The sequence below is a fragment of the Mesoplodon bidens genome (assembly GCF_964165515.1).
Source record: "Mesoplodon bidens genome assembly, contig: HAP1_SCAFFOLD_277, whole genome shotgun sequence".
Lineage (NCBI taxonomy): Eukaryota > Metazoa > Chordata > Mammalia > Artiodactyla > Ziphiidae > Mesoplodon > Mesoplodon bidens.
In genome coordinates, this window is record NW_027671840.1 from 179,604 (window position 1) to 195,428 (window position 15,825).

Genomic DNA, 15,825 nt, shown 5'->3' on the forward strand with positions numbered 1-15,825 from the left:
ATTTTTAATATAGTTGGTTAAAGGGCTTTATTTAGCAAGTTACAGTTGACCCTTGAACAATATGGTTTTGAACTGGGCAGGTCCACTTATATGCAGGGTTTTTTTTAATAGTAATTACTACAGTACTACATGATCTGTGGTTGGTTGAACCCATGGTTGCAGAATTGCAGATACAGAGGAACCACGGATATGGAAGTCTGACCATAAGTTATTTATACAGATCTGTCTATCCATCCATCCATCCGTCCACCCATCTGTAGAGAGAGAGAGGGAGTGAGTGCACATGCTAGGTATTTACAGAAGTAGATATGGAAGTGTGAGGATATACAAACACACACATGTGTATGTGATGTATATAAGCATGTATATCCACGTTTCTATTTCAGGGCTGGAGCAAGGAAAGTGTAGAATGATCCTGGAGAAAATTTACTGTGCCAGAAAGTAGGAAAGAGTGGCGGGATGTGTAAAAAGATCCAGCTTGAAGAGACTCACACGGGGTAAATCTGAGCAATTTGGCCATAAAATAAACAATTATCATACAGAATATGAATAAAAAAAGAGGAAGGGAGGGAAGGAAGGGCTCTCATAATAGAATGCCAAACCATAAATATATAGAAGGAATGATGTAATGTAAAAATCCTTATTTACGGGCTTCCCTGGTGGCGCAGTGGTTGAGAGTCCGCCTGCCGATGCAGGGGACACGGGTTCGTGCCCCAGTCTGGGAAGATCCCACATGCTGCGGAGCAGCTGGGCCCGTGAGCCATGGCCGTTGAGCCTGCGCGTCCGGAGCCTGTGCTCCGCAATGGGAGAGGCCACAACAGTGAGAGGCCCACATACTGCAAAAAAAAAAAAAAAAAAAAAAAAAAAAATCCTTATTTACAACCATCATAGTAATGATAGGTTCTGGCAAGAGTAATCAATGAATTATAAAACTACTGGTTGAAAGTTTACAAGGAGCAGGATGCTACAAAACCCAAAGTATCTCTCCACAAAGTATTAATCACAACAAGAAATACAGTAGGTATAAATTTGGTGAACACTACCTTAGCCAAGAGATGAACATGATCAATAACAGAACAAACGAACGTTTTAGATCTCTGGGGTATGCTATACTGAGAAGGACGCAACGTTGCTTCAGTACTATTACTGACAGAAATAAAGAACCAGATCTTATCGCAAGGAAGCATCCACGTTGAGAGTCTCCTGTTTCACAGTTATGACCACAGGGAGCATAACTGGCCAAAGGTCCCAGCTGCTGCTCTTAAACCCATCACCAGGTTTGCCTGGAGGCCGGCCTTGCCCCTGATTGCTCCTAGTCAGCACAGCAGGGATCCTAAGGCAGGCCATTTCTTGGAGACCAGGATTCCTCTGTCCAGTGACCTTTTTTCAAGGACTCTGACAGCCTTGAAGGAGTTTACGTGGATGACAAGGCAGTCTCGGATGATCTACCAAATCTTTCTTCCAAATCTTCACTCAGGGTCAGACTTGCACTATGAGCTGATAGCTCCGCCAGCCTTCCAGAGCTCCCTGCCATTTCCTCTCCGATGTTTTCCCTAATGAAAGATTTGTTCATTAAAGTCTTTCTCAGCACTTTGCCGTCTAGTTCTTGGAGGACCAGGACAAACCCCAAGCCCTAGAAGCATCCCTTTTTGGCTCTTTCTAGTAACCTTCCTTTCCATATGGTAGCCACTAATTTGTAATGGTGTAGATTCACTTAGCCTATTTTGTACTTGATATAAATGGAGTCGTGTAACAGGTGCTATTTTGTGTTGGCTTCATTTGCTCCACAGTATATCCATGACATTTATCCATATTGTTGGGAGTGGATACCTTTGATTCATTTTCATTGGTGGATATTATTGCAGTGTGTAAACATATCAAAATCTATTTATTAATCCCATTATTGGTGGGTATTGGGTACTTCCCCATTCTTGGCTATCACAGTTAGTGGTGATGTGAGCAATCTAGAATGTGCCTTGTGCACTTGTTTGAGGGATATTTCTATGGGTGGAGCCAAAGGGTTCTAGGGTATATGTTCAACTTTGGTAGATACAGTTGACCCTTGAAGAATGCATGGGCATGAGGGATGCATCTGAGTCTTTTATTCCATAGATGTTTTTAAAATATCTCTCACTTTTGGCCCAAGAGTGCTGCGTTTGGGTTTACAGTGTTTCTTAACTTTAAAATAGTCCAATTTTTCAATTTTTTCTTTCACAGTTGGTGACTTTTTTGGTCTTAAGAAATTCTTCCTACTCCAAGGCAAAAAGGCTGTTATCTTACGTTTCTTTCCTAAAGCATCATTGTTTACTTTTCAAATTTAAGTCTGCAGATCTTCTGCAATTTATATTTTTATATCCTATGCAGTAATGATTAATATTTTTCCCATATGGATATCCAGCTGACTGAGAACCAATAGTTGACCCTTGGACAACATGGGTTTAAACTACACAAGTGCACTTATACGAGGATTTTTTTTAATAGTAAATACTGCACTACTTCACGATCCAAGGTTGGTTCAATCCTCAGATGCAGAATTGCCGATTATGGAGAAACCATGTACGTACAGAGGACTGGCTATAAGTTATACTTGGATTTTCAGCTTAGCAGAGGGTTGGCACCCCTAACCCCCTTGAACCCTAGTTCAAGGATCAACTGTATTAACAAGAGTTCTTTCCCCTCTCTGCTGCAGTGTTTTCTTTTCTTTCTTTTTTCTTTTGGCCGTGCTGCGTGGCTTGCAGGATCTCAGTTCCCTGACCAGGGATTGAACCAGGGTCACCACAGTGAAAGCGCCAAATCCTTACCACTAGACCACCAGGGAACTCCCTGCAGTGTTTTCTTTTTACACGTTGTTATAATGTCTGTTTCAACATGGATTTTGATGTCTATTATCTTGTCTATCCTTGAGCGAACACCAGACTATCTTATATTGTAGATTTATAGTAAGATTTAATGTGACTAATATCTTTCTTTTCATTCTTCTTTCAGATTGTCCCAGCTCTTCTTTTATTTTTTATTTTTATGTTTTTTTAGATGTTGGGGGTAGGAGTTTATGTATTTATTTTTGCTGTGTTGGGTCTTCGTTTCTGTGCGAGGGCTTTCTTTAGTTGTGGCAAGCGGGGGCCACTCTTCATCGTGGTGCGTGGGCCTCACTATCACGGCCTCTTGTTGGGGAGCACAGGCTCCAGACGCGCAGGCTCACTACGTGGCTCACGGGCCTAGTTGCTCCGTGGCATGTGGGATCTTCCCAGACCAGGGCTCAAACCCGTGTCCCCTGCATTAGCAGGCAGATTCTCAACCACTGCGCCACCAGGGAAGCCCCCAGCCCTTCTTGTAGCTCTTTGCTTTCCCACATAATATTTGTAAACATCTCATCAATTTCCAAGGGGAAAAAATGCTGGTGTTTTTATTGGGGTTTGACTGAGCCTATAGATCATTTTGAGGATTACTGATATCTTTGTAATATTGAATCTTCAAGCCATGAATATCACTATTTTTAAGAATTTCTCTTGGAGAAAAATAAAAGTGGATCCCATGTAATAAAATGTACATAAATAGACTCCAAAATATTTAAAGGACCTACATGTGAAAGATAAGTCTAGAAAGTTAATTTTTAAAAGGTAGAAATATATTTTTTCACCTGAGGAGTTTCAGAAGCACAGATATTAAGAAATTATTGGTTTATTATCTTATAATTAAAGATTTCTATTCCATGAAGAACACAATAGAAAAATTTTAGAAACACGTGCCCAATTAGGAAAGGATACTTGTAATTGGTAAAACTGAAAAGGTATTAATAATCAGAATATGTAATAGAAATGAGGAAGAAAAAGATAGCATCCACATTAGAAAATGGGGCAAAAGTTTTAAGTAGACATTTATAGATGAAGCTACCAAGCATTTGAATAAAAGATCAAACTTATTAGAAATCAGAGAAATTTAACTAAAACAAGATACTACTATACACTTAATACACTAGCAAAACGGTGATGAGTCGTCCAAATGAAGGTAAGTGGTTGCACAAAAACCTGACGTGCAACTCTTTGGTAATCTGGACTGGTGTAGCCCTTCAGGAAGTCAATCTGGCTATATTATTAAAGTATACACATTTGCTATGAAATAATTTCACTCGGGTATGTATTCCAAAGAAATTCTCAGATACGTCTATAAACAAATGTAAGAAGATGTTTACTTTATTGTCATTGGCATGGCAGTTGGAAGAGTACAGGTAAAATGTGGGTGCAGAAAATGGAACTCTATGAAACAAATTAGATAGATGGGTGAATGTTTTTTTTTGTTTGTTTGTTTTTCTGCGGTACGTGGGCCTCTCACTGTTGTGGCCTCTCCCGCTGCGGAGCACAGGCTCCGGACGTGCAGGCTCAGCAGCCATGGCTCACGGGCCCAGCCGCTCCACGGCATGTGGGATTTTCCCAGACTGGGGCATGAACCCGCGTCCCCTGCATCGGCAGGCAGACTCTCAACCACTGTGCCACCAGGGAAGCCCGGATGGGTGAATCTTAAAAATATACTCCTGAATGAAGGAAATAAACACCAGAATGAATTTTATGACACAATATTATTTATATGAATCGAAAATATACACAAGTGCACATTGTGCACAAGAACACACCCAAAAGAAAACACATCAAACAAATTAGAATGGTAGCTTACGGGGTAGAGAAGGGAGTGGAGGGTGCCACAGGGAACAGGAGGTGAATAAATAAAACTTAATCATGTTACCGTATTTCATCATGCTATATCCAAGATTTCACTTTACTTGTAGTGGAAAGAAATCCTGTGTGCTATGTTGGCTTAAGTCAGGAATAGTTCTTGGAGGATATTTTCCTGAAAGAATTTGGAACAAATTTTTGAAAAAATCTTTGTTTATACTATGGATGATCTTTTTTTGTTTGTTTTGTTTTTTTCTTTAATTTCTGTTTTGTGGGTGTGTGTGGGATCTACTTTATTTTGTATTTCATTAATCTGATCTTATATTTTTCCATCTGCCTTCTTCAGTTTTATTATTCATTTATTAACTTCCTGAAATGGATGTTTTCTGAATCAATTTTCAACTTCCTTTCTACTTTGTTTTTTTTTTGTTTTGTTTTTTTTTTTGTTTTTGTTTTCCTTGCTGTACGCGGGCCTCTCACTGTTGTGGCCTCTCCCGTTGCGGAGCACAGGCTCCGGACGCGCAGGCTCAGCGGCCATGGCTCACGGGCCCAGCCGCTCTGCGGCATGTGGGATCTTCCCGGACCAGGGCACGAACCCGTGTCCCCTGCATCGGCAGGCGGACTCTCAACCACTGCGCCACCAGGGAAGCCCCCCTTTCTACTTTAATATATGCTTTTAAGGTTCAACATTTCCCTCTATGTATGTGTTCAAATCTCCAGATCCAATTATGAATTTGAATGTTTCTCTTCATGGTTCTGTCAATTTTTGCTTTATAAAGTATCAGCTGAAGTTATTAGTTTCTGATAATTGGAAACTTTTATGACTGTGAAGTGTCCCTCCGTATGTCAAGTAATGCTTTTTCCTTCCCCTTAAAGTTCACTTGGTCAAATAGCAATGTCACAGATTTTATAATTACAGAAATAACTTGAGACCTAGGATGTTGATGTCTGTCTCTAGAAAGGATTTTCCCTTGCTTCTGCACGGGTTGTAAGATGCTAACAAAACACGTTCACCTTTACACAATCTCAGGGAATGAGGTGTTTTGGCGTTTGGCTTCAGTCCCTGCCAAAGAAAGCCCAGTTTCCTTCTCCCCTTATTCCAATGGTGAAACTCTTTGGGGTTTACCAGGAAGCCTTCGTGGCTGGTAATGCTTTTATGTCGCTTAGCCTCTTGAAGACGTCCAAAATTCTACTGAGTTTGTACGCCTTTCAATGAACAGAATCTACACTCTTCTGAAGCCTACACAGTAGAACGGCAAGACTGCCCGAGACCTTCTCAGGGATTCCGGAAAGTGAAAACCAGAGTGAAAACATGTAGTCCAGAGCTGGTGCCGGTAGACACCCCCGCACCCACCCTTGCATTCTGGGACATGTAGTCCAGAGCTCGTAAACTCGTGTAGTCCCATATACTGCAGCTACAGTAACGCCTCGCTGTAAAGGTTTGCCCGCGGAATTCTGGGAAATGTGGTCCAGGAGTTCCGGGTTAGTCGCAGGCACTTCCGCCCCAGGAGGACACGTAGCAGCCATGTTTTGCGTGATGGCGGTGTTTCAGGTCCGCTCTTCACGACCCATTCAAGCTTCCCCGACATGCGCCTGGGGCCAACGTTTGCAGACCTTTCATTTGGGGAGAAAGAGGAGGGGCGGCTAAAAGCGGAGGTTTGAGGGCCTGGAGTGGTGATGTACGTCCCGCGGGCGGAGCTTCTTTGCGTTTGGTAACGTACCCGGGATGGGGTGGGCTCAGGTCGTGCCTCCTGGGGTTTGAGGGTCTCCCCGGTTTTCTTCACCCCTAACCTGACCCCGTCCCCCACCTATGAGCTAGCCCTACCGCTTCATACGGCGTCACACTGGGTGAGTTGCTTAACTCCTCTGTGCCTCCGTTGCTGTTCGGTAAAAGGGGGGAAAAAGGAATGCCTTGTTAACATAGTGTTGTGAGAAGAAACGAGATAGCACAAGTAAAAGGTCTACAACTGCCTGATACGTTGTTGGTATTAATACTACGCTAATTCGGGAGGCACCCATTTCGCAGCGGGATTCTGTGAGCCCAGGAAGCTGAATTGTCCTGGACTCCTGGCCTGTTTTGGAAGGAGAGGACTTCTAGCTGGTACGGGGGCGGAAGGGGGTGCGGTATGAATTAGTGGGGATGGAAACAACAGCCCTGGTATTTCACAGTCTCCTTTCCTTCCCCAGCCCTGGCTTCTCAAAAAGCACTGCACGGAGGAAGAGGCAACAGAGCCCCACGTGAGTAGGACTTGGCATTCTTCTACTTAAGATATTCCTATAAATTGTAGAACGTATGGGACATGGGTAACGATGATAACTGAGCCTTGGTCACTAATTTCCATTCTAAAAGCTTTATGCACATGACCACATTTCCATCAGGCAGTGGCTCTGTGAATTGGTACTGCTGTTTTCTCTACTTTAAGGCTGAGGAGCTGGGGGCAGGGAACACAACCCTGTTGGCCCATCCTCACCCCGATGGTAGGAGGCAGAGCTGGGGTTGGGACCCAGGCAGTTTGAGTCCAGCAGCTGAGTTTGCTAATCCCTTTGGTATATTCTCTTTGAGCATAGGGTACTGGCTAGAATCATATCATGAAAGTAGGTTGGGACTTAATTGTGGGGACCTTGAGAGCAAGGTTTAGGCTATTTTATGAGTTTTTAAGATAGTTTTCTCAACTGGGTCATTTATTTTATTTCAAATAATATGTATATCATAGAAGCAGCATAATCGTTATGGAAAAATGCAGATATATACATAAAGAAAAATTTTAATTATCTATAACTTTAGGATGTAAAGATAGCAGTTGTTAATGTTTTAGTGCCTTTTTGTCTGGTTACTCTTTGTGTATGTTTCTGTGTAGTGGAGGCTGTTTTTTGTGGGACTGATGTTACACTGCAGTGCTACTCAAATTGTGGTCCACAAACCAGCGGCATTGGCATCACTTGGATAGAAATGCCCAGCCTTGAGCCCCATTCGAGACCTTCTGATTTATAATTTCTGCGTAGGGGGCCCAGGAGGCTGCATTCCAACAAGATCCCGCAGTAATTCACATGCACGTGAAAATTCGAGAAGCTCAAGAGAGGGTCTTTTCTGGAAACTGAGGCCGAGGAAATTGACCCTGCTGGATGTCACAGATAAAACTGAGCTGGATTCACCAAAGCCCTACTTAGTCCAATGATTTTATTCCCCCACTAATTATTGTCAACTGTCAGGGCCCCTTTCAGAATCCTGAATTGAGCAGAAGACAGCTAGCAAGTGTAGAGTCAAAATGGAGGTCGTTAGAAGTTGTGAAGATGTCTCTCTCCCAAGCTTTGGGGAGTGGAATCATTGCCATCTTTTGTACTAGATCGAACCCGGGCCCCCTGCATTGGGAATGTGGAGTCTTATCCACTGCACCACCAGGGAAGTCTCCCATTTATTTCTTAAACTTTCCTATATTTATGATGATATAATTACAATTCAGATTCCTGTCTTTTTTCATTTGAATTAGGTATGGACTGTCAAACTATTTTTTATTGTTGTTGCAGAATCCTGGCTTTTATTAGTTCTCTTTACCTCTGTGCATAATTGTCAAAAGGGTACTTCCTGTTTAAAAAGAAACTTAACGTATTTTTATACCTTTTGTAAAAAGTTGTCCGTGTCAATTTAAATATTATTGTTGCAGTCACAAAATCTTTAGGAAGACAAGCAGAGATTTTCAGAAGTCTAAAGACTCTCACATAACAGGGCAACAACATATGACCTCCACATGTCTGACAGTCTTCTGTTGGTAGAAATCACATCTCTAAGGATAATTTCTAACTAAAATATCATCTGCTTTACCGCAGTTGCTAAGAAATAAGAAACCCTGACAGTGGTGTTCTCAGAGCTTCCTACCTTATGACGATCTCACGAGGTGGATGCCCGTGTTCTCCCCTACTGGCAGAGGACAGAACTGAGGCGAAGGGATGTGCATAATTTGCCCAGGGTGACACTGCTAGTGAATGGCGTAGCCTGATCAGAGCCCATGCCTATTGACTCCAAAACCTACTCTGACTTACATGGTCTCTGTTTACACCATACCCAGAATAAGAATGACCCCTGTGGAAGCTGCAGGCACACTGTGAGGGGGCCACTGTGTATGAATGGGCAGGTCATTCCTCACACAGCCACTGAGGGGGTTCACGGGGGCATCTGGTATCTGCGTGGGGCTCTGCTCATCAAGCATAATCAGCTGTAGCCACCCCGAGGACTGGGAGCCTTGGTAATTCACAATGAGCACCACGTGGGTTAGTGACTTCTTTTTCTTTAAACCAGTTTCCAGTTTGACTTCTTCTTTCCCTGTCTGTCTTGCTAGGACTCTGCACTGCCCCAGAAGGAGAGAGAAAATGAGCACATTCCAGGTGAGTAGAGCTTGCCTTTCTTGCTGTTAAAAACGCCATTTTTGTACTCAGGTTGGACACAGGTTTTCCTCTTCTTTTTTCTTTTTCTTTTTTTTTTTTGATTGGAGTATAGTTGATTTACAATGTATTAATTTCAGGTGTACAGGAAAGTGATTCAGTTATACATATATATACATATATTTTCAGATTCTTTTCCCTTATAGGTTATTACGAAATATTGGGTATAGTTCCATATGGGTTTTCTCTTTCAAGGAGAGTCTAAGCATATGAGGACCTGAGTGTGCCATGTGTGCTTTTTTTAAAATTCCTGTTAAATTTAATTGGTTTCGGTTTTAATTTTTGTTTTATTTCATCATTTTTTTATTTTACAAGTAAAAGAAAAATTAAGGGAAATGAAGGACATCTTCCAGTCTACTGCTTACCTGCTTACAAATTAGCTGCTTTTATATTTCTGTAATCTCTTCATCATATGTATTCATGGATGTGTATTTGTATTTATAACATAGATACAGTTTTAAATTGTTTTTTTCATTTAATACTAGCTAACATTCACTTTTAATTGCTTTATCATGTTCCTGCAAACTTAGGCACCTATTTTTTTTTTTTTTCCCCGGTATGCGGGCCTCTCACTGTTGTGGCCTCTCCCGTTGCGGGGCACAGGCTCCGGAGGCGCAGGCTCAGCGGCCACGGCTCACGGGCCCAGCTGCTCTGCGGCATGTGGGATCTTCCCGGACCGGGGCACGAACCCGTGTCCCCTGCATCGGCAGGCGGACTCTCGACCACTGCGCCACCAGGGAAGCCCTGCACCTATTTTTTAAACTATTCTTTATTCACAGACATTGAGTTGAAAGACTTCTCCTGTTTTCGGAGCACTACAGTGACAGTGTTCCTGATTTAACCTTGTTCTCAAAATATCTGTTCTGAAGAATATTGCCCCTTTTTGCCCTTAACATAGTAGGTTTAGGTATTCAGAATTTAAGAGGTATGTTTTCCATGTGGTGCCTTGGATGTTTTTTGGTAGAATATCCAAATACGGCAGAGCACAGCAGGATCAAACTGCTGCTTCACGCAGAAAAAATAATGTATGGTTAGAAGTTTTCTCACGACCAGAGTTAGATTCAGTCTTCCCCATGCTTGAGTCAGACCCTTTGTGTATTTTATTTACTGGTTTGTTTCTTTTTCCATCTTCTATTTTTTTCTAATCAGAGTAATACATGACCTTAGTTTAAAAAGTCCAGTGGTACTTAAAGCACTTGTCACTGCATAGACAGCTCAGAACAATTGTATAAAGAGGTGCTTGGTTTCATCTTTGTTTTAAATATAAAGAATAGGGGTTGTGAAAAAAGGAGGAACCAACTCAGACTCACCCAGAAAACCAAGGGTCTGGAGTCAGAGTATTGCATTCAAGCGAAAGACAGAAACGGGGAAAGAGAGAGTTTTCATTCAGAGACCTGGCATGGCCTTTTGGTTAGTTTCCACAGATAACACTCCTTCTCAGCTGGTTCCCACCTCAATGAGAAAGCAGGTGCCATCAAATACTGCCAGGACTGAATTGGTAACTGTTTCTGGGGCACTTGGCAATAATAATTAAACAGTGAAAGCTTTTTAGTTCAGGATCCAGGGGTTAGAATTCTAGGGAGTTTACTTATGAGTTGTCTGAGAGCCCCAGGTAAATACACAAAGCTTTCTCTTTCATAGCTGCACGTCCGGTGAGGCTGAGGAAAGTCAGTGTGTGGCATTGGCAGGATGGAAGGAGGGGGTGCTGGGAAGTCTGCACACCTCACAGGAGCCGGAGCAACTTCCCATCCTCCTCGTCTCCTCGGGGCTGCCCCTCTTCCACTGGCCACTGGGTATAAGATTGAGGTGGTGGTGTTTGTCGTAGGAGGCGGTGACCTTCAAGGACGTGGCCGTGGCCTTCACAGAGGAGGAGCTGGGGCTGCTGGACTCGGCCCAGAGGAAGCTGTACCAGGATGTGATGGTGGAAAACTTCCGGAACCTGGTCTCAGTGGGTGAGGACAGCCTTTCTCTGCGAGTGTCTTTGTGACCTTGGTGTTTCAAGGCTTTGGGCCTCTTGAGGTGGTTCCCTGAGTTTGGGGACCAGACTTTTGCAATTCCTGTGGGACACGAGAGGATGCCTCTGGTCTTTCCAAACAGTGTGTTTCAGGTCCTTTTCAATTATTCTGTAAAAGAACTGTAAATCGACAGTATCTTGCTGTACCTTGTGTATTCTTTTTCAGATTTCCCTCCCTGCCATTAGTGGATCATAAAGCCAATTTATTGAGCCCTACGTGTGATTTTTTAATGAAATAAAATAGTATAGAAAATATCAGAGTTTCTTAGGAAGAGTACAACACATTGCAGCAGAAACTCTGGGCGATGGCATGAGTGGTGTGAGAGCCAGTGGGAACAGATTTCATGAAAAGAGACATTGGTTAGATATAGGTCATTCAAGCTTCGTTTTAGTAATGTATACTTTTCTACCTGTGTATCTAGGTTGTGAAATAAATGCTGTTTCTTCAGTGGGTCGTGATACAAAGTTTGAAAAACACAGCTTTCAATACCTTGAATATGCAGTTGGAACTCAAATTTCTAGTAAACTTTCGCTCTAGCCCGTTCATGTTAACTTGTGACTTTGCATGTTCTCATTCTTCAAACGAGATACAAAACATATAGAAAGAGAAGAGAGGCTTTGGTTGATGAATTCAGCAACGCAGATAGAAATTTAGGTGAGAACCAAGCAGTCGTGAGTTCCTGTGGTTAGCTGTCTATCTGTTTTGCTTCTCACCAGCCCTGTGCTGTCCATCACCTGGTCCCAGTTGGAAATCTCTTTCCAGGATTATTGCATAGTCTTTGTACTGGTCACCTGTTGCCACCCTTCTCCTCCCACAGTTTGTTCTTTAGGTGGCAAAGTGATCTTTTGTAACTTTAAGTCAGGTTATGTTCTTGTTTCAAAATTCTCTTGTGGCTTCTTTTACTTAGAATAAAAACCACTTAAAGTGGCTTCTAGAGCCTTCTGTGGGCTGCTGTTCGTTCTCCACCACCTCCCTGAATACACCACCTCTCCTCCCTCTTACCCTATCTTTTCCAGACCTGCAAAGGATGCTTCTGCCACAGAGCCTTTTCCTTGTCCTTCTCTCTGCCTGGAATGCTCTTTCACCTGTAATCTTTTAGGCCTCTACTTCTTTCAGTCAGTCACCTTAAAGATGAGGAGGTGGCTGTCCTCTGACCACCCTATGGGAAATACAGTCCTCTCTTTCTTACTCTCTCTGCCCTGCCTTGTTTTGTCTCTAAGCGTTTCACTCATGTACATTTTGTTCACCTGTTTCTCGCCTCTCTTTCTTCCACTGGAGGGTAATCCAGGAGTGCAGGAGGAATTTGGTCTGTTATATGTTTATTGCTCACTAGCCTCAGTGCTTAGCATAGTCTTGGTACATGACAGGAACTCTTAAATATTTCTTGAATAAACGAATGAGTTAATGGATAGAGAAATTAGCCTTCCATGAAAATAGCTAGTAGGCGGTGAACAAATCCGAGTGAATAAGGGATATTGCTAAATGTTTTTTTGTCTTCAAATGAATTCCTAGCCTAATTCTAACTTCTCAGGTGCCCATGATGTGTGTATGTGTGTGTTTGCCTTTCTGTACAAGTTGGCCCTCATCAACTTGCACAAAAAATATGTATAGAACCTGTAATTATAACCAAACTGAGTAAAATGCTTTCCCTGTGACTTTCCTTGAGCTCTTAGTAGCAGAGCAAATTCATTTGGGGAGGAAATACTGTTTTGAATGAGGATTCTTATGTCTACTTCTTAGGTAACCCTCCCATAGAAGGAAAGAAATTTCTGTTTCCTTATCCCTTATACCAGGGGAGAACAGGTCTCAGAAAACAGGCAGCTGGTGAGTTAGCCTTTCCCTTAAAAGATTTGCCCCGCTGCGTCCCATTTGCCTCCTCCAAAGCCCACCTCACTAATAAGAAATCGATCTTTGTTAGCTCTACAAACATTTTGTGTGTGTGTGTGTGCATTTGTATGTATCTTGTAGAAGGCATTTTAGATAATGTCACCTTGGGTGCTTTGATCATTCTTTAATAGTTTCTAGTCTGTTTCTTCTCAATACTTATCACAGGCTATGGAAGTTATTCCCAGCTCACTCATAAACCCCATTCTTCACTTTGGAACTCATTCTTGTTAAAGACCAATGTATCTGTGTCCAAAAATTTTCCATGCTGTTTTTAAAGAGACAGCATTCTTCCCTAGCCTCTAAATTTTGACTCCTGATTGGCAGGGGGAGTGGAGGAACATATTAGGCAGCACAAATGCCTCAGAAGGATCCAGTGCATAGGTCTTTATGCTTTTTTTTAACCCCACTGATTCTTAGACCCTTTTTTAAAATTAATTAATTTTTGGTTGCATTGGGTCTTCGTTGCTGCATATGGGCTTTTCTCTAGTTGTGGTGAGTGGGAGCAGCTCTTCGTTGTGGTGCGCAGGCTTCTCATTGCAGTGGCTTCTCTTGTTTCAGAGCACGGTCTCTAGGAACGCGGGCTTCAGTAGTTGTGGCACGTGGGCTCAGTAGTTGTGGCTCACGGGCTTAGTTGCTCTGCGGCATGTGGGATCTTTCCGGACCGGGGCTCGAACCTGTGTCCCCTGCACTGGCAGGCAGATCATTAACCACTGTGCCACCGGGGAAGTCCCGGTTTTTAGCACCTTTCATATCCTCCTCAGCACTAACCCCCTTGGTGTGCTGCCGCCTCGGGTGCAGCCTTTCAACTTAAGCAAAACTGTACTTTCCAGTCCTTTTCCTGTATCTGATACCTGACGTGTAAAAGCTGTTTCGCTTCTCTGACTTGGTTCAAACTTAACCTGGGATTCAGAATTGTAGAGAATCCTAGAAATCAAACTGAGTTCACCTGTGCATGCATTTCTTGAGCCCTGACTAACTGCTAGGCACTGTTAAAGCTGTGAGCACAGCAAAATGCTTGTCTTTATTGATACTGTGTTATGGTAGGAATGACATGTAATTTTTGAAAGATGATTTAAATAGTATGTCAGAGTAGTCATTTGGTTTTAAATGGGTTTCATTAATGCTAAGTATTTGGGAGTTTAACAGACCATCTCTTGGTTTCTGTTAGTATATAAACCAGAGAACTTCATTTGTCGTGCGAAAGATCAGCTGAACCATCCTGAGGTTCATTAAAGTCTCATACTGTGTCTTAAGTGTAAAATCTTGAATCTTTGAACAAAGCTTTCACGTGTCCACATCTCTGAATTCTCTGTCCATATAGAAGAAAACAATCAAAGTGAGTTGAGGGCCGTTCAAGACAGAGGATCACGTGAAGAGCTTTCCTGCTGGCAAATCTGGCAACAAATTGCAAATGACTTAACCAGATGCCAAGACTCCATGATAAATAGTTGTCAGTTCCACAAACAAGGTGATTCCCCCTGTCAGATTGGGGCAGGACTCTATTCAAATTTCTGAAGATGAGAACCGTATATTAAATGATAAAGCAGGTGATCCCAGTAGTACTGGAAATCCAAGGTTTGCAACTTTGAGAGCCCAGGATTCTTGGAGGAAAACTTCATTGGCTGAGTCCCAGAATTATCAGAATAGACACCAGCAAATTTCCATGAAAAATAAACTGTGTCAGTGTAAAGAGGATGTTGACACCATCAGTTGGATTTCACATCACCTTGATGCTCATGGAGTACACAAGGGTCAAAAATCTTACGGCTACAGCGATTATAGAAAAGATAGCACGAGGGTTTCAACACTGGATCAGAATACTATGATTCACACAGGACAAAATCCTTACCAGTGTGATGAATGTAAAGAAACCTTCACCGATCTCTCCACCTTTGATCTTCACCAGCAATTACACTCAAAAGAGAAGTCTCATGTGCAGTGAGTGTGGAAAAGGCTTCCGTTACAGCTCGGTTCTTCATATTCATCAGAGAGTTCACGTGGGAGGAAAACACAGTGAGTGTGATGAGTGTGGCAAGGAGTTCAGTCAGAGCTCACAGCTGCAGACTCCTCAGAAAGTCCACACTGTAGAGAAACCATTCAAATGTGGGGAATGTGGGAAAGGCTTCAGTCGTAGGTCAGCACTTACTATTCATTGTAAAGTCCACACGGGAGAGAAACCTTATAATTGTGAGGAGTGTGGGAGGGCCTTCAGTCAGGCCTCTCACCTTCAGGACCATCAGAGAGTCCACACTGGGGAGAAACCATTCAAATGTGACACATGTGATAAGAGCTTCAGTCGGAATTCACACCTTCAGTCCCATCAGAGAGTCCATACGGGAGAGAAACCATACAAATGTGAGGAGTGTGGGAAGGGCTTCATTTGTAGCTCAAATCTATACATTCATCAGAGGGTCCACACAGGAGAAAAGCCCTACAAATGTGAGGAATGTGGGAAAGGCTTTAGTCGGCCTTCAAGTCTTGAGGCCCGTCAGGGAGTCCACACTGGAGAGAAATCATACATATGTAATGTGTGTGGTAAAGGCTTTACTCTGAGTTCAAACCTTCAGGCACATCAAAGAGTCCATACAGGAGAGAAACCATACAAATGTAATGAGTGTGGGAAGAGCTTCAGGAGGAACTCCCATTATCAAGTTCATCTGGTTGTCCACCCAGGGGAGAAGCCCTATAAATGTGAGGTATGTGGGAAGGGCTTCAGTCAGAGTTCATATCTTCAAATCCATCAGAAGGCCCACAGTGTAGAGAAACCTTACAAGTGTGAGGAGTGTGGGCAGGGCTTCAATCAGAGTTCACGACTTCAG

The 15,825-nt window shown here is 42.8% G+C and overlaps 1 protein-coding gene across 1 annotated transcript in view; it reads left to right on the forward strand.

Moving 5' to 3' along the window:
• Positions 1 to 11,328, forward strand: part of LOC308610958 (uncharacterized protein) — a gene marked incomplete at its 5' end in the record, with an annotated part of 84,613 nt that extends 73,285 nt beyond the window's left edge. The window contains 3 exons of the mRNA XM_081259926.1: positions 6,855 to 6,905; positions 7,671 to 9,047; positions 10,930 to 11,328. Of these exons, the coding sequence (XP_081116052.1) occupies positions 6,855 to 6,905; positions 7,671 to 7,843 (224 nt within the window). The remainder of the gene's footprint in view (positions 1 to 6,854; positions 6,906 to 7,670; positions 9,048 to 10,929) is intronic.
• Between the last annotated feature and the right edge of the window lie 4,497 nt (positions 11,329 to 15,825).